Source organism: Salmo salar, chromosome 23, assembly GCF_965601325.2.
Source record: "Salmo salar chromosome 23, fSalSal1, whole genome shotgun sequence".
In the NCBI taxonomy this organism is placed as follows: Eukaryota; Metazoa; Chordata; class Actinopteri; order Salmoniformes; family Salmonidae; genus Salmo; species Salmo salar.
In genome coordinates, this window is record NC_138313.1 from 22,035,393 (window position 1) to 22,060,443 (window position 25,051).

At 42.6% G+C, this 25,051-nt stretch overlaps 1 protein-coding gene across 1 annotated transcript; it reads left to right on the plus strand.

Annotated features, from left to right (window-relative positions):
* The first annotated feature begins 6,700 nt into the window (after nt 1-6,700).
* Nucleotides 6,701-24,790, plus strand: LOC106584112 (ubiquitin carboxyl-terminal hydrolase 46). The gene is made up of 9 exons (XM_014168976.3): nt 6,701-7,083; nt 12,156-12,236; nt 17,180-17,393; nt 18,011-18,252; nt 19,005-19,081; nt 19,180-19,263; nt 20,659-20,856; nt 21,581-21,659; nt 21,780-24,790. Exons 1-9 carry the CDS (start codon nt 7,048-7,050, stop codon nt 21,879-21,881), a joined length of 1,113 nt encoding a protein of 370 aa, XP_014024451.1. The 5' UTR covers nt 6,701-7,047; the 3' UTR covers nt 21,882-24,790.
* Nucleotides 24,791-25,051: the final 261 nt, after the last annotated feature.

Consider the following 25,051-nt stretch of genomic DNA (forward strand, 5'->3'; position numbering starts at 1 on the left):
TACCCTTTCACTTCATACACGATTACACGAGAAGAAGGAAAGAGTGATGCATTAAATAGTATTCATCCTCTAGTCTAGTTAGTGGTTTTCAGTATGACTGATAACTGACTCCGTAAAGCAGTCACATGCGCTGAATACAACAGGTGTAGTAGACCTTACAATGAAATGCTTACTTACGAGCCCCTAACCAACAGTGTAGTTTCAAAAAAATATGGATAAGAATAAGAGATAAAACTAATAAGTAATTAAAGAGCAGCACTAAAAAATAACAATGTATACAGGGGTGCTGGTACAGAGTCAATGTGCGGGGTCACTGGTTAGTTGAGGTAGTATGTACATGTATGTAGAGTTACTAAAGTGACTATGCATAGATGACAACAGAGAGTGGCAGTGGTGTGGAGAGGGGGGGGTCTGGGTAGCCATTTGACTAGATGTTCAAGAGTCTTATGGCTTGGGGGTAGAAGCTGTTTAGAAACTCTTGGACCTAGACTTGGCACTCCGGTACCGCTTGCCATGTGGTAGCAAAGAGAACAGTCTATGACTAGGGTGGCTGGAGTCTGACAATTTTTAGGGCCTTCCTCTGTCACCGCCTGGTATAGAGGTCCTGGATGGCAGAAGGCTTGGCCCCAGTGATGTACTGGGCTGTTCGCACAACCATCTGTAGTGCCTTGGGGTCGGAGGCCGAGCAGTTGCCATACCAGGCAGTTATGCAACCAGTCAGGATGCTCTCGATAGTGCAGCTGTAGAACCTTTTGAGGATCTGAGGACCCATGCCAAATCTTTTCAGTCTCCTGAGGGGGAATAGGTTTTGTCGTGCCCGCTTCACAACTTTCTTGGTGTGCTTGGACCACGTTAGTTTGTTGGTGATGTGGACACCAAGGAACTTGAAGCTCTCAACCTGCTCCACTGCAGCCCTGTCGATGAGAATGTGGGCGTGCTCGGTCCTCTTTTTCCTGTAGTCCACAGTCATCTCCTTTGTCTTGATCACGAGGAGCCGTGAAAGCTGTTAGAACACATCTTGAACTTTTAAACACCCCACAGGAGCCTGTCAGAGGTTAGTTTCCCCTTCCATCATCTGCAAACTTGTCCTGTCAAACCCATCCAAACATGAGGACTGAGACATAAAGCACTGTAAAAAGGCATAAAACAGCCGACTGGCCTTCATTAACAGCCTTTCTGTTAATCTGTCATACTGTTACTGGTCAAGCTTGATGCCAGTTACCACCATGGCTGCACAATCCCAGGTCTTCTCTCTCCAAACAAGAGACACACTTCAGGGACCATTATGGTGTTTCAGGAGGAAACAGGCGTTGCTATCATAAATAAGGAGTGAGGTTAAACAAGGTACCTGTCTGGTGTCAATAGTCTTTTCCAATCTTTCACTTGTCCAATATGAAGACATCAGGGCACCTGTTCTTGAAAGATATCGATCATCGATGGTTGGTTCCTAGATCTGTTACGATTGTCAAGGTGCAGACAGTAGTGCACATCCTTCACAAACATTTTAGGTGTGTCTGCGGCCCTTCAGAGATGTGTGTTCCTCTCAACAGGTCCAGAGCCAGGGGTGGAGCACCTGACCCAGGTCGAAGATATGGTTGCTCTGTCCCACGGAAATGGCCTTGTGACACAGACAGCCATGAGTAAGCAAAGCTTAGAGGGAGTGGGAGTCAGTCTCTAGTCGTGGCCATTACTCGCCTCAAGAGGTCTTTCACACAACCACTGGCACACGCCCTCTTCATATGACATACTGTATGTACAGTTGAAGTCGGAAGTTTACATACACTTAGGTTGGAGTCATTAAAACTCATTTTTCAACCACTCCACAAGTTTCTTGTTAACAAACTATAGTTTTGGCAAGTCAGATAGGACATCTACTTTGTGCATGACACAAGTAATTTTTCCAACAATTGTTTACAGACAGATTATTTCAGTTATAATTCACTGTATCACAATTCCAGTGGGTCAGAATATTACATACACTAAGTTGACTGTGCATTTAGACAGCTTGGAAAATTCCAGAAAATTATGTCATGGCTTTAAAAGCTTCTGATAGGCTAATTGACATAATTTGAGTCAATTGGAGGTGTAACTGTGGATGTATTTCAAGGCCTACCTTCAAACTCAGTGCTTCTTTGCTTGACATCATGGGAAAATCAAAAGAAATCAGCCAGACCTCAGAAAAAATATCGTAGACCTCCACAAGTCTGGTTCATCCTTGGGATCAATTTCCAAATGCCTGAAGGTACCACATTCATCTGTACAAGCAATAGTACACAAGTATAAACACCATGGGACCACGCAGCCACCATACCGCTCAGGAAGGAGATATATTCTGTCTCCTAGAGATTAACGTTCTTTAGTGCGAAAAGTGCAAATCAATCCCAGAACATCAGCAAAGGGCCTTGTGAAGATGCTGGAGGAAACAGGTACAAAAGTATCTATATCCACAGTAAAACGAGTCCTATATCGACATAACCTGAAAGGCTGCTCAGCAAGGAAGAAGCCACTGCTCCAAAACCGCCATAAAAAAAGCCAGACTACAGTTTGCAACTGCACATGGGGACAAAGACCATACTTTTTGGAGAAATGTCCTCTGGTCTGATGAAACAAAAATAGAACTGTTTGACCATAATGACCATCGTTATGTTTGGAGGAAAAAGGGGGAGGCTTGCAAGCCGAAGAATACCATCCAAACATGAAACAAGTGGGTGGCAGCATCATGTTGTGGGGGTGCTTTGCTGCAGGAGGGACTGGTGCACTTCACAAAATAGATGCACTTCACAAAATAGATGGCATCATGAGGGAGGAAAATTATGTGGATATATTGAAGTAACATCTCAAGACATCAGTCAGGAAGTTAAAGCTTGGTCGCAAATGGGTCTTCCAAATGGACATTGACGCCAAGCATACTTCCAAAGTTGTGGCAAAATAGCTTAAGGACAACAAAGTCAAGGTATTGGAGTGGCCATCACAAAGCCCTGACCTCAATCTTATAGAAAATGTGTAGGAAGAACTGAAAAGCGCGTGTGAGCAAGGAGGCCTACAAACCTGACTCTGTTACACCAGCTCTGTCAGGAGGAAGGGACCAAAATTCACCCAACTTATTGTGGGAAGCTTGTGGAAGGCTACCTGGAACGTTTGACCCAAGTTAAACAATTTAAAGGCAATGCTGCCAAATACTAATTGAGTGCATGTAAACTTCTGACCCACTGGGAATGTGATGAAAGAAATAAAAGCTGAAATAAATAATTGTCTCTACTATTATTCTGACATTTCACATTCTTAAAATAAAGTGGTGATCCTAACTGACCTAAAACAGGGAATTTTTACTAGGATTAAATGTCAGGACTTGTGAAAAACTGAGATTAAATGTATTTGGCTAAGGTTTATGTAAACTTCCGACTTCAATTGTACATCTGTGAGTAAAGAGACAGAAAGCTGTTAGAACACATCTTGAACTTTTAAACACCCCTCATGAAGATGTCCAGCTGCATGGCAAAGATCCAGTTGTATTTCTCCCGACAGGATCCACAGAGAGGAAGTGGCTTCACTACAGGTTTATGAGAGAATTGCTCCACCCCCGTGTTCATCACTTAGGACATGTCAGGTCTTAGAGAATTCATTTTTTTTAAACCAAATCTCAATTTTTTTATGTAAATGGTATGTTATAGAAGGGTCCAGAAACTATTTTTTGTTATTTCATTTGTTTTTGAAAAACGCACCTCAACTTCATCCACAATATTATATTCCATTCTGTGCGTCTCGAGCTGTTTCCCCTATCCAGCTGTTCCATTCTCCACGTAGCCTGCTACTAGAATGGACAGAGAGTTATCGCTCGAGTCTGTAAGGACCGACACTGGAGATGAGAGGCAGGTACGGGGAGTTGACATTTAATACGGAACAGACAGGTAACAAAAGAGGAACAGCGTCAGCACACAAATAAACAAGGACAATTAATGCTGCAGCAGGGAATAGAGCGGGGAACCAGACAGATATAGGGCAGGTAATGACAGAGGTGATTGAATCCAGGTGAGTCCAATAGTCGCTGATGTGCGTGACAGGGAAAGGCAGGTGTGCGTACTGATGGTGGCAGGAGTGCGTAATGCTGGAAAGTGGGAGCAGGTGTGACAGTAAAAATGTCACATTCAAATCAAATTTATTTGTCACATACACATGGTTAGCAGGTGTTAATGCAAGTGTAGCGAAATGCTTATGCTTCTAGTTCTGACCATGCAGTAATATCTAACAAGTAATCTACCAATTCCACAACAACTACCTTGTACACACAAGTGTAAAGGAATGAATACGAATATGTACATACAAATATATAAATGAGTAATGGCCGAACGGCATAGGCAAGATGTAATAGATGGTATGGAGTACAGTATATACATATGAGATGAGTATTGTAGGGTATGAAAACATATAAAGCAGCATTGTTTAAGGTGGCTAGTGATACATTACATCAGGATGGCAAGATGCAGTAGATGGTATAGAGTACAGTATATATATATATATATATATATATATATATATATATATATATATATATGAGATGAGTAATGTAGGTTATGAAAACATTTTATAAAGTGGCATTGTTTAAAGTGGCTAGTGATACATCTAATTACATCAAGATCGCAAGATGCAGTAGATGGTATGGCGTACAGTATATACATATGAGATGAATAATGTAGGTTATGTAAACATTATCTAATATAAATAATATAAAGTGGCAAGTGATAAATTGATTACATACATTTTCCCATTATTAAAGTGGCTTGAGTTCAGTCAGTATGTTGGCAGCAGCCACTCAATGTTAGTGATGGCTGTTTAACAGTCTGATGGCCTTGAGATAGAAGCTGTTTTTCAGTCTCTCTGTCCCAGCTTTGATGCACCTGTACTGACCTCGCCTTCTGGATGTTAGCGGGGTGAACAGGCAGTGGCTCGGGTGGTTGCTGTCCTTGATGATCTTTTTGGCCTTCCTGTGACATCAGGTGGTGTAGGTCCCCCCTCTAGGGGCGAAACCCGGCGTCCCACCTGGGCGAGCCTGACGGGCCAGCCGAGGCAGGGGCGCTGGGCAAGCTGGCTGGGCGTAAACTCCCGGCGAACCAGGAGAGGCATGGGAGCCTGGCGAGCCGGCTGAGGCATAGGAGCCTGACGATCCCGCTGCGGCGTGGGAGCCCGATGATCCAGCTGAGGCGTAGCAGCCTGACGAGCCGTCTGGGCATAAAAACCTGATGATCCGGCTGAGGCCCGAAATGGGATGGGCGCCTTCCGAGCCAACCGGGGCAAGAACCTCTCGAGCTAGCTAGGGCGTGATAGCCTCATGAGCTGGCTTAGGCACCCCTGGTTCCATCGGTGTCGGCCCCCGGCCCCGACGTCACCACCAACCGGAACGCCAGCACTCCCCGATGCTTCATTAGGTGGATTCTGTAAGGACCGACACTGGAGATGAGAAGCAAGTACGGGGAGTTGACATTTAATACAGGACAGGTAACAAAACAGGAACAGCGTCAGCACACGGGTAAACATGAACATATGACAATTAATGCTGCAGCAGGGAATAGAGCGGGGAGCCAGACAGATATAGAGAAGGTAATGACAGAGGTGATTGAATCCAGGTGAGTTCAATAATCGCTGATGCGCGTGACAGGGAAAGGCAGGTGGGCGTACTGATGGTGGCAGGAGTGCGTAATGCTGGGGAGCCTGGCACCTTCACGCGCCAGGGAGGGAGAGCGGGAGCAGGCGTGACAGAGTCGCAACTAAAGTCAATGCAAGTCAATGGTACCTATATTAGCATTTTCCAAACCATGTCCAAATTCTCTATAAGTAACTTAATTGAGTTACACAATCGATTTTGAGATACTTTGGGATATTAATAGTGAAATGTACAATGTAATTTTGTTTTGATATTTGATTTGTTTAATTAAAATAAGATACCTCGAGCTTTAAAGAGTCAACTGGTCAAAAATGTCCAAATAAAATGTATAAAATATATTTTAACACACTAATCTTCAAGAGGCATTTTGCCACATAGAGGGCAAAATGTCCCCTTTCTAGCAGCTTTTTTGTTTAAATTTTTTTTCCTTAAAGCTGGAATCCTTAATTCGTGAAACTGCCACGTCCGTTTGCGATATTACAACAACAAAGAAGTTACTGTAAACAACAAACAGATTTTTTCTCCTCGGATATCTTAGCACGGCAGAATATGTAAAAAATGTTACAACCTTGAGCGACGCTCCTCGCTTTTACTTTGTCAAAAACCATAACAAAGTCCGTGGGTCGGACAGTGGCACTGTTGCCCCTACAGGGATTCTATCTTTGGGACGGGGACGGGGTGTTTTCACCAAACGTACCCTACTGTCTATTGAATGGGCTGGTTTTGATGGCAAAGGACGATGGCAACATTTGCAATGCAAATATGTCTATAAATTAAGTTTCAAACCAATATAACGCGAGCAGCATGACACTTGAGTATCACCTTACGTCTGCAAGTTGGTGTGAAATGTGATGTGATTATTCGACATATGTAAATTATGATCAGTGACAATCCACTAGTACTACTAGCCAAATTCACCACAACTCCCAAAATCCATTGCATCATTCAAACCCTGATTCGAGGCTCTGATTAGTCTCTCTGTTCTGTCAATCAAATATCAGAGCGCTGATTCGACAGAAATGCGGTAGCTTTTTGTGGTGGGCGGATGTACATTTCCTTACATAGCTTGTTGTCCGTTGCTATCAACCTGCCGCAACTTCATGTGTGTTTAGTCACTCATGCATATGTCATTTTTAGATAAGTTATACGTTAGCAGTCTGCAACATTTAAGTAATCAAAGCGTTAAAATTAAGCTGCATTTTTTTAATTTCGTGTTAACTGCCTGCAGGTTGGTCTCTAGTCGAGAGACATTGCCCGTTTTTTACCCCTGTGGTTGCGGTCTGGCCTTAGCCGCGGCTGCGAATCAGCTTAATCTTTTCTCAATATCGTCCTGCATTGAAACATGTTTATTTTATAAATATGACGGTGAGAGGGACCCTGTAAACTAAATGACTGTCAGAAATATCGCCTCCATTTGTAATATGGTAAGTAGCCATAGCGCCTTCGAGTGTCTGCTGCAGTCATCGTTGGCCACCTTGTCTGTGTAATGATGATGAGAGAGGTTCATGGTCGAATTGCTCCTGGGAGCTCGAGCTGATCGGCTGTAGTACCAAGCCACCAGTCCTTGTTTGACATGGATGCATGGGGGTGGGTCCATCATTTCGGAAGTGTAGCTTGATCTTGAATGATGAGTATGAGCCCTACATGTTTAGCTACTCTAGCCAAATAAACACATGCAATGTAAATTGGCGACGTCAGGAAAATAGGTACCTGACAGTAACGTTGTCACACAAAGCTTGCTGTGCACACTTTACAAACACCTCTTAGTACGGTGCGTGACGTGATTTGACACCTTTTGACAGGTTGATTTCTAGTGTCAGGCTCGTGTGAATTTAAAGATCCCTAAGCTTAACTTGGAAGTGAAGAAAGGGAATATGACAGATCCTCTCATATGGCCATGAAACTATGCTAATCTATATTTAAAGGACCCATGTGCTGTGTGAAAGTGGTTTTCAGGTCAGCTTCCTCAATTACATTTTTAGTGACAGTCAGAGAGTATCCTGTCTCATGACATGGTTCCATCCCCACTGCTGCACCTGTATACACCTGTGTGCACCTGCTGCAGAGCCAAGGCAGTGATTGGTGAAGGCAGTGTAATAAGCTGTTTGTGGTGGGAGACTTCATGAAATTTCAATTATTCTATGATTGCAATGCTATTTATTAATTTAAATGTTTTGGGTTCAGTGTCTCACATGGAGGAGATGATGATGATGATGAGAGAGGTTCATGGTCGAATTTCTCCTGGGAGCTCGAGCTGACCGGCTGTAGTACCTAGCCACCAAGGGCATTACTGATGGGCATGATGAGCATCTGACTGACCCAACGTGTAGAGGAGGTCCTTCCGTGTAACATTTTACATTGCAGTGTCCTTACGACTGTGTAATTACTCCACACAGGAATAAGTACACTAGGCAATTGTGGTTTTACCTTTCTTTACCAGAACAGTGTGTAGGCTACTGAATCCTGCTGTTGATAAGGATTCAAAAGTTCAGGAAGATGTCAAGTTTGGAAGTATGAAAAATGTTATGTGGAGCAGAGCATTTGATTGGTGTTGAATGGGACCGTTATCATCATCTGGTATTTGTTTACTTTCCTTTGTGCCGTTGTTTGTGTAAGCTTTGATTGTTTAAATGAGACAAGAAAGTGTACGTTGTCTAGTTTGATTAAACACTTCATGTGTCTTTGGCACACGAGCGCGGGCTCAGCGGCGTGTGCATGCGTCTGTATGAGAGATTCAACATTGAGAACTCTGTCAAAACGGAAATCGGAGACAACAAAGCAATGTGTTCTGCTTTGACTGAGAGAAAATGACAGCAATTTTAAGACTTAAGCAACGCTAGCAGAAGTCTCTATGTTCTCTCAACAAAGACACGGCTTCATCTGGAAGCGCTCTGAGCTCTGGTTAGTCAATGGGCTCTGTCAGGAGATAAGTGCCCTGTCACTACATTACGGAACGTTAAATGAAACCAAACCACTCCTGATTTCCAGTAGCATGTATAAGCAGGGTTTGGGATGGGAAACGGCAAGCTACATGAAAGCTATAATATGCTGGAGTGGACTGCCAGTCTTTGCCAGAAATAATCCAGGCATTCACATATATCTGAAGCAAAGGTTAGACTTATGTGAGACAGAGACATGTGCAGCATGTGACCTCTCTATAAAGAGGCTTTGGTCCGTCAGTTTCCTGCGATATACTGTACTTACCTAGATGACTATTAGACCAGAGAGCTCTTGACCAGATTCACTAGCTGCAGTAATCTTGTGCCTATGAACCAGAGTGATACTGTTAGCACTGAGGCGGTGTGCCCTAGTAGGAAGTCCAATGTGTGCAACTCACCCGGCACGAACATAAAAAACATGAGCATGTCTACCTCTGCTAAGCTTCCCAGTAAAGCAATAAAAACAATCAAGTGTTCCAGAAAAGTCATAAAAATAGCCCACGTTAACATATGCAGCTTAAGAAACAAGGTTCATGAAATAAATCATTTGCTAGTAACAGATGACATTCATATTCTGACAATCTCTGAAACGCGCTTAGATAATACCTTTTTGATGATACAGTGGTAGCAATACATGGTTATAAGATCTACAGAAGAGACAGAAATACCAAAGGTGGAGGTGTGGCTGTTTAAATTCAGAAACACATTCCTGTAAAGTTTAGAGAGGATCTCATGTTAAATACTGTTTAAGTAGTATGACTATAGGTTCATCTGTCTCACCTAAAGCCTGTTCTGGTGAGATTTTTTGGGTGATTTCATCAGGCTGCCCACTCAAGAGAAAGATTCAAACTGTAACCAGTGCCTGCAACCTGGTTCAGGTTATCAGTCAATCCACCAGGGTAGTTACAAACAGCACAGGAATGAAATCATCATGTATTGATCACATCTTTACTAATGCTGCAGAAATTTAGCTTTAAAGCAGAATCTAAATTCATCAGATGTACTGATCACAATATAGTAGCCATAGCTAGGAAAACCAAAGATCCAAAGGCTGGACCTAATATAGTGTATAAGAGGTTATATAATAAGTATTGTAGTGATTCCTATGCTGTTGATGTAAAGAATATTTGTTGGCCTGTGGTTTGTAATGAGGAGCAACCAGATGCTGCACTTGACACATTTATGAAATTGCTTATCCAAGTTACTAATAAGCACGCACCCATTTAGAAAATGACAGTAAAAACTGTTACATCCCTGTGGATTGATGAGGAATTAAAAATGTGTATGGTTGAGAGGGATGAGGCAAAAGGAATGACAAATAAGTCTAGTTGCACAACCGATTGGCAAACGTACTGCAAATTGAGAAATCGTGACTAAACTGAATGAAAAGAAGAAGACACTTTGAAACAAAGATAATTGACATAAAGAATGATTGTAAAAAGCTTTGGAGCACCTTTAAATGAAATGTTGGGCAAAATGGCAAACTCAACACCATCATTCATTGAATCAGATGGCTCATTCATCACAAAACCCACTGATGTTGCCAACAACTTTAATTATTTTTTTCATTGGCAAGATTAGCAAACATAAGCATGACAGCAACAAACGCTGACACTACACATCCAAGTATATCTGACCAAATTATGGAAGACAAGCCTTGTAATTTGTGTGGGAGAGGTGAAAGAATTATTGTTGTCTATCAACAATGACAAACCACTGGGGTCTGAAAACTTGGATGGAAAATTACTGAGGATAATAGCAGATGATATTGCCGCACCTATTTGCCACATCTTCAATTTAAGCCTACTAGAAAGCGTGTGCCCTCGGGCCTGGAGGGAAGCTAAAGTCATTCCACTACCTAAGAATAGTAAAGCCCTCTTTACTGGCTCAAATAGCCGACCAATCAGCCTGTTACCAACCCTTAGTAAACTTCTGGACAAAATTGTGTTTGACCAGATACAATGCTATTTTACAATAAACAAATTGAGAACAGACATTAAGCACGCTTATAGGGAAGGACATTCAACAAGCACAGCACTTGACTGATGATTGGCTGAGAGAAAATGATGAAGAAAAAGATTGAGGGGGCTGTTTCGTTAAACTTCAGTTCGGCTTTTGACATTATCGATCATACAGTAGTCTGCTGCTGGAAAAACATAGGTGTTTTGGCTTTACTATATTGCTATATTGTGGATAAAAAGTTACCTGTCTAACAGAAAACAGTGTATTCTTTAATGGATGCCTCTCCAACATAATCCAGGTAGAATCAAGAATTCCCCAGGGCAGCTGTCTAGGCTGATCTTTACTAATGACATGTCTCATGTCTGACTCATGCTTTGAGTAAAGCCAGAGTGTCTATGTATGCTGATGACTCAACACTATACACGTCAGCTACTACAGCGACTGAAATGACTGCAACACTTAACAAAGTTCGTTTCAGAATATATATATTTCTAAAAGTTAAAGCATTTTATTTGGGACAAATCATTCACTAAACCCTAAGCCTCAACTAAATATTGTAATAAATAATGTGGAAATTGAGCAAGATGAGGTGACTAAACTGCTTGGAGTAACCCTGGATTGTAAACTGTCATGGTCAAAACATATTGATATAACAGTAGCTAAGATTGGGAGAAGTCTGTCCATAATAAAGCAATGCTCTACCTTCTTAACAGCACTATCAACAAGGCAGGTGCTACAGGCCCGAGTTTTGCCTTACCTGGACTACTGTTCAGTCGTGTGGTCAGGTGCCACAAAGAGGGCTTAGGACAGTTGCAATTGGCTCAGAACAGGGCAACAAGGCTGGCCCTTGGAGGTACACAGAGAGTTAACGTTAGTAAAATGCATGTCAATCTCTCCTGGCTGAAAGTGGAGGAAAGATTGACTTCACAACTCCGTGTATTTGTGAGAGGTGTTGAATGCACCGAGCTGTCTGTTTAAACTACTGGCACCTAGCTCGGACACCCATGCATACCCCACAAGAAATCCCACCAGAGGTCTCTTCACAGTCCCCAAGTTCAGAACAGACTATGGGAGGCGCACAGTACTACATAGAGCCATGACTACATGGAACTCTATTCCACATCAAACTCATGCAAGCAGTACCATTTAGATTTTAAAAAAACAATGATAAAAATACATCTTATGGTACAGCAGGGACTGTGAAGCAACAATCATAGGCATAGACACATCCATACATACACGATAACATACGCACTATACACACACATACTGTAGACATGGATTTTGTGTTGTAGATATGTGGTAGTAGAGTAGGGGCCTGAGAGCACACTTAATGTGTTGTGAAATCTGTTGGGAATATATTGTAATGTTTTTAAAAATGTATAACTACCTTATTTTTGCTGGACCCCAGGAAGAGTAGCTGCTGCATTGGCAGCAGCTAATGGGGATCCATAGTAAGTAACACAGCCCTGAAGAAGAGAACAGACATGTGTGAGTAAGGCACTTCAGATGATGTGTAGCCTATTTCATGTATAATAAGGATGTTTAGACAGTGCACATTTGAGCTCGTGTTCTCTCTCTCTGGTCTCCCTCAGGGCACCAATGCCTCTGCTCTGGAGAAAGACATTGGTCCGGAGCAGTTCCCAATCAACGAACACTACTTTGGATTGGTCAACGTAAGTGTCATTCACTCTGTCCACTAGGTCACTACTGAGTCATGTTTTCCATCGGACAGGTGCTTGGTGTTGACACTTTTCATGAGAAACAGGTTGTTTTGTTTGTTGGCTAGTCAGTAATGCTACCATTGTTTGTGAATTATATCTTTACATAGTTTAGATGTCTCTGCCTGTCCCAGTTTCCCTGCTATTCTATTTCTGTTGGCAAAACAAATCTTTGAGAGCCTTATGTTACCCAACTACTCTGTTAGCCAACCCTTCAGCTGGCTTCTGTTTAATGACTGGAATGTAGCTGAAATGTTGAGCGGTTCACCGGTGGGTTGTATGTATAAAAAACATTTAATTAAATAAAACTTCAGATGGAGATTGATGATTCTCAAAGCAGAGTTTGGCTAGCCTGGTTGCCGTCTCTGTTCAGCCATTACATTCCACTCCTTGCCACTCATGTCATTTGCAAAAGAGACTGGCCTTTCTGCAATCTTCAAATATGAACATTCTATCATTAATCAGCTCGAGGAGATTAGAGGATTTGATAACTTTCACATCTTTCGTCCAATCACAATGTTTATGCAAATTAGACTGAGAACATTTTCCTAATTCATTCATACATTTGATTGGAAGCATTCTAACATTGGGCATTCTGACGTAATACATTTAATTGTAAACATAAACATTGCACGTGGGGAGAACGGAGGATTCCTGTTTATTGTATTTTTACCAGAAGCCAATATGATCACATTTAGAGGTTGACCGATTAATGAGGGCCGATTTCAAGTTTTCATAACAATCGGGCATCGGTATTTTTGGACACCGATTTAGCCGATTTTATTTATTTATTTTTGTTATTAAAAAAAATGTTTTACACCTTTTATTTAACTAGGCAAGTCAGTTGAGAACACATTCTTATTTTCAATGACGGCCTAGGAACGGTGGGTTAACTGTCTTGTTCAGGGGCAGAACGACAGATTTTTACCTTGTCAGCTCAAGGATTCAATCTTGCAACCTTACGGTTAACTAGTGCAACGCTTTAACCATCTGCCTTATATTGCACTCCACGAGGAGCCTGCCTGTTACGTGAATGCAGTAAGAAGCCAAGGTAAGTTGCTAGCTAGCATTAAACTTATCTTATAAAAAACATTCAATCAATCATAATCACTAGTTAACTACACATGGTTGATGATATTACTAGTTTATCTAGCGTGTCCTGCGTTGCATATAATCGATGCGGTGCGCATTCGCGAAAAAGGTCTGTCGTTGCTCCAACGTGTACCTAACCATAAACATCAATGCCTTTCTTAAAATCAATACACAAGTATATATTTTTAAACCTGCATATTTAGTTAATATTGCCTGCTAACATGAATTTCTTTTAACTAGGAAAATTGTGTCACTTCTCTTGCAAACAGAGTCAGGGTATATGCAGCAGTTTGGGCCGCCTGGCTCGTTGCGAACTGTGTGAAGATTATTTCTTCCTAACAAAGACAGCCGACTTCGCCAAACGAGGGATGATTTAACAAAAGCGCATTTGCGAAAAAAGCACAATTGTTGCACGACTGCACCTAACCATAAACATCAATGCCTTTCTTAAAATCAATACACAGAAGTATATATTTTTAAACCTGCATATTTAGCTAAAGGAAATCCAGGTTAGCAGGCAATATTAACCAGGTGAAATTGTGTCACTTCTCTTGCATTCATTGCACGCAGAGTCAGGGTATATGCAACAGTTTGGGCCGCCTGGCTCGTTGCGAACTAATTTGCCAGAATTTTACATAATTATGACATAACATTGAAGGTTGTGCAATGTAACAGAAATATTTAGACTTATGGATGCCACCCGTTAGATAAAATACGGAACGGTTCTGTATTTCACTGAAAGCATAATCGTGATAGTTTCCGGATTTGACCATATTAATGACCTAAGGCTCGTGTTTCTGTGTGTTATTATGATATAATTAAGTCTATGATTTGATAGAGCAGTCTGACTGAGCGATGGTAGGCACCAGCAGGCTCGTAAGCATTCATTCAAACAGCACTTTCGTGCGTTTTGCCAGCAGCTCTTCGCAATGCTTCAAGCATTGCGCTGTTTATGACGTCAAGCCTATCAACTCCCGAGATTAGGCTGGTGTAACCGATGTGAAATGGCTAGCTAGTTAGCGGGGTGCGCGCCAATAGTGTTTCAAACGTCACTCGCTCTGAGACTTGGAGTAGTTGTTCCCCTTGCTCTGCATGGGTAACGCTGCTTTGAGGGTGGCTGTTGTCGATGTGTTCCTGGTTCGTGCCCAGGTAGGAGCGAGGAGAGGGACGGAAGCTATACTGTTACACTGGCAATACTAAAGTGCCTATAAGAACATCCAATAGTCAAAGGTATATGAAATACAAATCGTATAGAGAGAAATAGTCCTATAATAACTACAACCTAAATCTTCTTACCTGGGAATATTGAAGACTCATGTTAAAAGGAACCCCCAGCTTTCATATGTTCTCATGTTCTGAGCAAGGAACTTAAACGTTAGCTTTATTACATGGCACATAATGCTCTTTTACTTTCTTCTCCAACACTTTGTTTTTGCATTATTTAAACCAAATTGAACATGTTTCATTATTAGAGGCTAAATTGATTTTATTGTTGTATTATATTAAGTTAAAATAAGTGTTCATTCAGTATTGTTGTAATTGTCATTACAAATAAATGTAAAAAAAAATAATCCGATTAATCGGTATAGTTTTTTTTCGGGACCTCCAATAATCGGTATCGGTTTCGGCGTTGAAAAATCATAATCGGTCGACCTCTAATCACAATACAAGAGAAGCTCTTGCCGTTCAAAGTTCCCCACCAGTTCATTGTGAACGCTGAAGCCTATTTTATATCCAGCAAGCAAGAGAAAGGTGCTTCTTTCCTCAAATATATATTTTAATTGCTCAAAATAAGTGACCAAACTACACTGAACAAAAATATAAAAGCAACATGTAAATGTTTCATGAACTGAAATAAAAGATCCCAGAAATGTTCCATACGCACAAAAAGTTTATTTAGCTCAAATTTTGTGCACAAATTTGGTTATATCCCTGTTTGTGAGCATTTCTCCTTTGCCAAGATAATCCATCTTCCTGGCAGGTGTGGCATATCAAGAAGCTGATTAAACAGCATGATTACTACACAGGTTCACCTTGTGCTGGGGACAATAAAAGGCCACTCTAAAATGTGCAGTTTTGTCACACAATGACATAGATGTCTCAAGTTTTTAGGGAATGTGCAATAAGCATGCTGATTGCAGGAATGTCCACCAGCTGTTGCCAGAGAAGTAAATGTTAATTTGTCTACCATGAGCCACCTCCAACGTCGTTTTAGAGACTTTTGCAGTACGTCCAACCGGCCTCACAACTGCAGACCATGTGTATGGGGTCGTGTGGGCGAGTGGTTTGCTGATGTCAATGTTGTGAACAGAGTGCCCCATGTTGGCGGTGGGTTTATGGTATGGACAGGCATACACTACGGACAACGAAAACAATTGTTTCATCGATGGCAATTTGAATACACAAAAATACTGTGACGAGATCATGAGGCCCATTTTTTTTTTTTAAGGTATATGTGAGCAACAGATGCCCATCTGTATTCCCAGTCATGTGAAATCCATAGGGCCTAATTAATTTATTGAAATTGACTTATTTCCTCATTAACTGTAAAATCAATGAAATTGTTGCAAATTGCTTTTATATTTTTGTTAAGTGTATATATTGCTACTTCTGGGTAACACATTGGGCAAGGCTACTGGTTCAAGAGCTATAAGAGGCATACAGAGAGGATGGAAGAGAGAGATGCCAGTGGAGATGCATGAATTGCACAAGAAGGGAACAATGAGTGACAGAGATGTGTAAGTCAGTTTATTCATAGGCTGGGCTATTAATCCACCACTTGTATGCTAGCCTATATATTAGGCCTAGCTTACTAGAATGAATTTAGGCGACCACCACGTGTGCTATGCAAGCCAGAGACAAAAGCAATAAAAAAGACGAAGAACAAGCTATAAAGGGAAAAATACTGGAGTTTTTTATAATGTTGTGATATTGTCATAACGATACCATATGTCAACTAAAATAAAATCCTGATATGTAACTGTATGGACCCCGTCCGTCTATGTCCGTTCAGAAAGTTTCCTAAAGTAGCCTGTCTGGAATCCATCTCTTAATAAGAGAGGGACAAATAATACAACTGAAATGAGCATATCATTTTTAACATGTAAGCAAGTCATGATGATCAGCATATGTGCGAGGAATGACGACAGGTGCTAATTTTGCGTTTATTTCCTCCCATTTAATGAGAGGCAACTGAAGCAAACGTAGCTTGATTGAATCTTGTAGGCTAATAATTTTCGTATCATTATTTCTCTCTCATTACGGAGTCCTCTCTAGCCACTTTGAACAACATCATCTTGCATTGACACTGTCTTCTCACAAGGGAATGACCGCAGCAGGTGATAATAGTATTGTTTGTTGTTCTTAAAATCCTCATTCTATATTGCACCAAATTTGCACGTACCTCATGTTCCATAACGTTGTCATGGAAAATATTAATGTTGTTTCCAACTACCAATCAGCAACTTCGCCGTAAATCTGGCTGCATATTGAACGCTAAGATTGCCCGAACGACCAGTCTCTGGCAAATGACAGGAGTGAAATGTTAGCTAAAAAGACTGGTACCAAGACTAGTTTGGCTACATTAAGTTAAAATTCATACATTTATCTGATGGCAGCTGTGCAGTCTGGCTCTCACATCCCTTTTTAGATGTGAGAACACTCATCTCACCTTGCACCAAGTCTGTTGGAGGTGACGGTCATGAATCTTCTCTCCGTGTTTTCAATGTTACTTTTTTCGGTCCTCAGAGTGATAAAAATCTCACCCTCTCTTTTTCTATTTGTCCCTGCCGGGTTGGCCCCCTCAGTTTGGCAACACGTGTTACTGTAACTCGGTGCTTCAGGCCCTGTACTTCTGCCGGCCCTTCCGGGAGAACGTGCTGGCCTACAAGGCCCAGCAGAAGAAGAAGGAGAACCTGCTCACGTGTCTGGCAGACCTCTTCCACAGCATCGCCACCCAGAAGAAAAAGGTGGGAGTCATCCCGCCCAAGAAGTTCATCTCACGCCTGCGCAAGGAGAATGGTGAGAGAGACTACACCAAACCCAAATGACGCTGGGGACAAATACACTAGAGGACCATAGTGTAATACCCTCATAGCTACCATTTTGTATAGGTTGTCATATGATTGTTGTTGGTTGACAAACTGGCTGTGTGTTGATCGGTTTCAGGCCAGCGTTTAGAGGTTTCAGACTGCCGAGACCAGTTATCTTGAATCAACCGTATCCAGGAATGATACAGTAGGCATGTTTTGAGCTGGGGATTGAGATAGGGCTAGAGGGGAAGTGGAAGTGTTTTTCTCAGGTGATTGTCACTGTGGGGTGAAGGGCAGGTGCATGTTGTGGCGGTGCGGACATTCAGAACATGGACCTGGAATAGAAGCAGGTTGTTGTTGTCTGACTCCAGGCAGCTCTCTCTATGAATGAACAATGAACATCTATGTGTGGACTAGGGCCTGGTCAGCTGCTTTCTCTCACACTCTCTCTCCTGCTCTCCAATTTCACTTTTCACACATATCGGATTTGTGTGTGCATGCATGTGTGTTGACCTGCCTGGATTCACCTTGATCAGGACTATTGACTGACTGATCACCGTTCTACGCAGTTTCCCTAAAAGCCCCTGTCCTCTGTCTCCCCTACAGACCTGTTTGACAACTACATGCAGCAGGACGCCCATGAGTTCCTCAACTACCTGCTGAACACAGTGGCAGACATCCTGCAGGAGGAGAAGAAGCAGGAGAAGCAGAACGGCCGCCTCAAGAACAACGGCACGGCCGTCACCACAGAGACGGAGCCCGAGAACAAGCCCACGGAGCCCACCTGGGTGCATGACATCTTCCAGGGAACTTTGACCAATGAGACGCGCTGCCTCAACTGTGAGACGGTGAGTCAGAGCTGGTAGACCCTATAGAGTGATTTCTGGGGTAGTGGGTTTTATGGAGCCTCGCAAGCCGCCTGATCTCATGAGCTTACATCCGTGCAGCGAACCATTCATGTAATCTCGCGAGATCAGGCAGCTTGCGAGGCAAGGTTTTCTGTTCTCTGGCAGTGATTGAAATGGGTGGTCCTAATTCAACCAAGTTATGTAGGACATAAACGCTTATGTAAGAATACTTTATTGATTGGAAATGTCTCTTGTTTTATTTTTAACTCAAGCCCCTTCCTCAGCAGTGTTGGTAATGCTTTCCCAATCGACTAGCAGGGCATAGCTAAGTGACTGTCTCCCACAGAGGGATTAGCTCTGTCTGTAATAGTAAGCTCTCAGCTCTGACGGATATCCTCCAGCCCCCACAGGCTGTGGCATCGGTCTACCACTCTGCCGCTCTCTCCTTCTGTATCTGCGACGCAGGAGGCATTGATGCTCAGAGAGGAAGAGCAGAGGGAGGGAGGGAGGGAGGTAGAGAATGGCCTTGAACAACCCTCTTCACCACGCTACAAGCACTGTGCTTCTCAATGACACGTACTATCAATACATCAAATGGACCCGCTCTCTCATTTTGTGTGCCAGTGTGTGGTCAGGTCACAGAGCAGGAGCAGCATCGGTGCCTTTCAGCACGTGAAGAGGCAAGTACACCGACTCACCTCATCTGTGTGTTTCTCTTTCCCTCCCTCTCTCTCTCTCTCTCTCTCGGACAGGTGAGCAGCAAAGATGAGGACTTCCTGGATCTGTCTGTGGACGTAGAACAGAATACATCAATAACACACTGTCTTAGGTAATATTGACCTGTTACTTGGTATCTTTCTGTACCATAACTACTCCCTGTATCAAGCTTACTGACACAGTCCCCTCTGTGTGCGTTGTGTTCCCCAGGGACTTCAGTAACACAGAGACCTTGTGCAGTGAATACAAATACTACTGTGAGGCATGCTGCAGCAAGCAGGAGGCCCAGAAACGGTCAGTACACAACACGTTTCCACTCAGATTGGGTGTGTATGACTGCGGTATCTGTCTGTCTTTATGTACAGTACCAGTCAAAAGTTTGGACACACCTACTCATTCAAGGGTTTTTATTGATTTCTACATTGTAGAATATTAGTGAAGATGTCAAAACTATGAAATAACACATATGGAATCATTTAATAACCAAAAAAGTGTTTAATAAAATCAAAATATTGTTCAAAGTAGCCATCCTTTGCCTTGATGACAACTTTGCACACTCTTGGCATTCTCTCAACCAGCTTCACCTGGTATGCCTTTCCAACAGTCTTGAAGGAGTTCCCACATATGCGGAGCACTTGTTTTTTGCTTTTTCTCCACACTGCAGTCCAACTCATCCCAAACCACCTCAATTAGGTTGTCGGGTGATTGTGGAGACCAGGTCATCTGATGCAGCACTCCATCACTCTCCTTCTTGGTCAAATAACCCTTACACAGCCTGGAGGTGTGTTGGGTCATTGTCCTGTTGAAAAACAGATAATAGTCCCACTAAGCGCAAACCAGATGGGATGGCGTATTGCTGCAGAATGCTGTGGTAGCCATCCTGGTTAAGTGTGCCTTGAATTCTAAATAAATCACCAACAATGTCACCAGCAAAGCACCATCACACTTCCTCCTCCATGCTTCATGGTGGGAACCACACATGCGGAGATCATCTGTTCACCTACTCTGCGTCTCACAAAGACACGGAGGTTGCAACCAAAAATCTCACATTTGGACTCGACAGACCAAAGGGCAGATTTTCACCGGTCTAATGTCCAGTGCTCGTGTTTCTTGGCCCAAGCCAGTCTTTTCTACTTATTGGTGTCCTTCAGTAGTGGTTTCTTTGCAGCAATTTGACCATGAAGGCCTGATTCACGCAGTCTCCTCTGAACAGTTGATGTTGAGATGTGTCTGTTACTTGAACTCTGAAGCATTTATTTGGGCTGCAATTTCTGAGGCTGGTAACTCTAATGAACTTATCCTCTGCAGCAGATGTAACTCTGGGTCTTCCTTTCCTGTGTTGGTCCTCATGAGAACTTTTAACAAGACAAAATTGTTAATTGAAATGCATTCTAGGTGACTACCTCATGAAGCTGGTTGAGAGAATGCCAGGAGTGTGCAAAGCTGTCATCAAGGCAAAAGGGTGGCTACATTGACACTTAACACTTTTTTGGTTAATACAAGATTCCATATGTGTTATTTCATAGTTTTGATGTCTTCACTATTATTCTACAATGTAGAAAATAGTCAAAATAAATAAAAACCCTGGAATGAGTAGGTGTGTCCATACTTTTGACTGGTACTGTATTTCTATATGTTTTTACTCTTTGCTTGTCTGTGTCTGTATATAACTCCTGTGTGTCCCTGTAGGATGCGGGTTAAGAAGTTGCCTATGATCCTGGCCCTGCACCTGAAGCGGTTTAAGTACATGGAGCAGCTGCACCGATACACCAAGCTATCCTATCGCGTCGTCTTCCCTCTGGAGCTCCGCCTCTTCAACACCTCTGGAGATGCTACCAACCTCGACCGCATGTATGACCTGGTCGCTGTGGTCGTCCACTGTGGCAGGTAGGGGGCACAAACACATACACACATGTCTATTCTATACTGAACAAGAATATAAACTCTACATGCAGCAATTTCAAAGATTTTACGGAGTTACAGTTCATAGAAGGAAATCGGTCAATTTAAATAAATGAAAGCCCTAATCTAAGGATTTCACATGACTGGGCAGGGGCGCTGCCATGGGTGGGCCTGGGAGGGCATAGGCCCACCCACTTGGGAGCCAGGTCCACCCACTGGAGAGCCAGGCACAGCCAATCAGAATGAGTTTTCCCCACAAAAGGGCATTATTACCGACAGAAATACTCCTCGCACCCCCACTTCCCGCAGGTGAAGAAGCCGGATGTGGAGGTCCTGGGCTGGCGTGGTTACACGTGGTTTGCTGTTGTGAGGCTGGTTGAATGTACTGCCAAATACTCTAAAACAACGTTGGAGGCGGCTTATGGTTGAGAAATGAACATTCAATTCTCTGGCAAACTAATTTCTGCTCAAAATTTGAGAGAAATAAGCTTTTTGTTCGTATGGGAATTTTGTGGGATATTTTATTTCAGCTCATGAAAAATGGGACCAGCACTTCACACTTTACGTTCATATTTCTGTTCAGTATACGTTCAGCACCTTTGGACACACATTCTTATGCAAACACACTTACTCGTATCCAAACAAACTTGTACCTTGTACTTTGCAGAGACTTTGTCATATCACCGCTTTCCCCTTCTTTCTTCCTCAGTGGACCCAACAGAGGACACTACATCACCATAGTGAAGAGTCACGGCTTCTGGCTGCTGTTTGATGATGATATCGTGGAGGTGTGTGTCACAGTCATGCTCTTCTGTAATACTGTTATTTTTAGTTGGCCAGCACGCCTGTTTATATGTCTCATACAGCATGTTTCATCATTTTGTTGTGTCCCTCTCTGGTTTGTTCAGAAAATCGATGCCCAGGCCATCGAGGAGTTCTATGGGCTGACGTCAGACATCTCAAAGAACTCGGAGTCTGGATACATCCTCTTCTACCAGTCCAGGGAGTAAATGTATTAAACACCCAGCCAACCAGAGCCCCTTAGAGAGAACGATGGGAACTTTGACCCTGACCCCTGAACCCTGTCTGAGATGTGTGCCAACACCATTCCCTATCCCACGGCCTGCCCTGGGTGTGCCTGCACTTCATTTCCCATAACCCCCTTCCCTCCCTGCACTCAGCATGCTGGGAGGACTCTGCCAACTGCGTTTTGCCCTTCAGCCACATGCAAAAAAAAAAAAAACAGTCACAACAACAAGAACAAGGGGGAAAAGGAAGATACAACAGGCTGGTGTGTGATGTCTGTTTGCCTCCACATGGGGCCAGCTCTTGAGGTCTGTAGTCCCAGCACGGGTCACTCTCCCTGGGTCTGCCTGGCATACAGAGCTGGCTGGACTGGTACAGATTCAGACTGCTGTTGGAAAGGAGATTGTATCCTTTATATATCTGTATAGTATGTCTATTTTCACGTAATGTCACACGCTCATAAATCCTTTTAGTAGGGTTATCCTGTGACCTTATATTTGTCCTGCCCATAGAAGTCTTCTACGTGGGGTATAGCTAGAGCTGGGATGGAAGTTCAAGTGAAGGATATAAACTAGGTGAGAGAGGGTCTATGCATATGGTGTAGCTGAAATACATATTTCAGTGTTCACAGTTTAAGCTGGTGTGGATTATTGTTGACTTGAGTTGTGACCAAGCCAAACCTATTCATCGCGGTGCTGAGAAATTGTAGTCCTACAGAAGACCAGGCTGCATGTACAAACTACAGCTCTACTAGTCTCTAGAATAGTCTGTTTTAGTTCATGCCCAGTTCATTCTCTGTCTAGTCCTTGTTGTGCAAAACACTATGTATTGCTCTTATTTTATTGATGTTGGGGAGTTGTAATGTTGAGTGTGCTGGTAGGAGGAGGATATTGTGTGTCAGACTCCATCTTGTCTTGTGTGTGTGACATCTCCCCCATAGAGTCCTGTAGGTAATACACATACAGAGCTCTCTGGGGTTGAATTGAACTTTGACAACGTTCTAGTTTGAAGTATGTGGATAGCTGAGCTCTGTCAAGAGAACCACATGAGGTAAGACGGAGGGATCAAAATCCACAGTTGCAACTGGCAAGGCGTCCTTGAACAGTACTGTTTTTCACAGTGAGATTGGTGCAACAGGAGGAGGTGAAATGAGCTGATAAGATGTTGACTTCCCTGTTGAAGCGAATATAGATGTTAAATGCTGGTGTGTTTCGTTACGAGCTAGTCTCCTCCCAGTCGTGTGTATCTGTGTGTGAGATGGATCAAAGGAGGTGGAACTCCTTTGCTAGGTGCAATATGGGGCTGCGGTTCACACACTGCAAACGTTGGTCTGATGTTACTTAGAACCTTTTAGTACTTCTGCAGTGACACCATAGTCTGAATATTGATATTGGTCATTCCTATGTTGAAGTCTTTACATGTGTTCTATCACCGTTTTATTTTGCCTCGTTGTCCCTTCCATTGTTAGGCACTTGACTTGGAACCAATGTTCTTTACTCAGAAGCTGTGCCTGGCAGATACTATAAGTTGTGTTTAGTGTGAAGGTGACCAGTGGTCTATATAGACTGATGATTTACCATCCCATAAGGTTAGGGCAACGTACTGTAGAGTAGAACTATATCAAAGGCCATATAAAGGTATTTGAAGAATCAGTGCTGCTCAGACTGTCCTATGGCACTCTAATTCACTGTAATACTGAAAGAATAATGACCCAAGTGCATCTCGCTTTAAAGAGATGTTCCGGAACTTTGGTGACTATTGTGTATTCTTTAAACCTCCCGCTTTGGGCTGGATGTGTCAGTGTAGTTTATACATGCAGAATTACTATTTTACCTAAATTATCCACAAAATCCCTAGTTTGAAAGCGACTATTTCTGGAATTTGTGCTGCGCCATTTTCCTCCAGCCCCCCTAGCAATTCGAGTTCTAGCCAATGAGCTTCAGACCCTCGCCATTTGAGTAAAATCTGCACATACTGTATGTGATGTAGTACACTATTTTCAGGGAACACTTTTGTCTTGTGAGAGCTACTTTCAGAACTACTGGATAAAAAGTCTACAAATGTACCGGAGAATTTCTTTAAATTAGAAGTAGAGATGATTTGGGTTATGTGTGAGGTTCACTGTGCCTCCTTTTTTAGGTGAGTTGGCATGTAATGTGTGAGAGTGTGTTGAAGCATCTAGATGGTTAACTGACTATTTTCTTCTGTTTAGTATAACTGGGTAAAGTCAATGGTGAATATGTGCCAATCTGGGGTCACTAATGACCTTGCAAAACTGGACAGGAACTCTTACAGAACACTATTTTCTCTGCTAAGATACAAGTGTACATACATTATGTAGGAAATATATTTTTTAAAAGCTAGAAGCTAAAACACTAAGAGAAAGAGGAGTTAACTAGAAAATAAAAACAAACCCTGTAAAGACATATGGAGCTGCTTTACAATCAGTCAATCACATAATCAATTCATCACACAATAGTTACACAATCGAGGAATGTCACAATCAGCCAGAGCTGTTTGAGGCATTTTAAACTTTATGATGGGAAGAGATACTGTGTGTGCTAATCTTCCAATTACTGTTCTGCACACACCCTCGCTCAGATGCTGTCTTTTTGCACTCCTAACGTGGTCTCAACAGTCTATAAATGTGAAGTGTTCTACCTATGGGACTCCGGTGCAGTGCCTAGAGATGAATACGTACTGTACTAGCATGTCTATGTTGGTAAGAGGAGAAGTTAAAGGGAGATCCAGGCACTAGCTAACGCTCAATTCCAATGAGTTGTTTGTAAACTGAAAGTGCACTTTACTAGTGATGAGCTTAACTACGAGCCACAGTCTGAGTACTTTTTGGATTTCCTTGTCCTCTGTTCAATAAAAGGACTGTATCAACTAAGGCACTGGGATTTGTGAAGAATTAGTTTGTCATGTTCTTTGGATTTTCAAAGATTTCTTAACCCCCCTCACCATCAACTCGTTCTCCTCTTAACCCCCAGGCCAGTCCTTCACATCCCCACAGTCATCAGTCATGTCACAGTTGTTTTCCTTTACCTGTTAGTTACACACACAGTTCATTCCTGTGTTGTCAACCTGGTCACTTCCTCTGTCACATCATGTTTACCAGGCAGTGTGCGCATGTTGCTGTGGTGACAGCCAG

Bases quoted from the DNA above. Each gene is read 5' to 3' on its own strand.
- LOC106584112 (XM_014168976.3), top strand. From the start codon at position 7,048: ATGACTGTCAGAAATATCGCCTCCATTTGTAATATG. The intron at 12,237-17,179 runs GTAAGTGTCATT...TGGCCCCCTCAG, and splicing joins ACTACTTTGGATTGGTCAAC to TTTGGCAACACGTGTTACTG. The intron at 17,394-18,010 runs GTGAGAGAGACT...TCTCCCCTACAG, and splicing joins ACGCCTGCGCAAGGAGAATG to ACCTGTTTGACAACTACATG.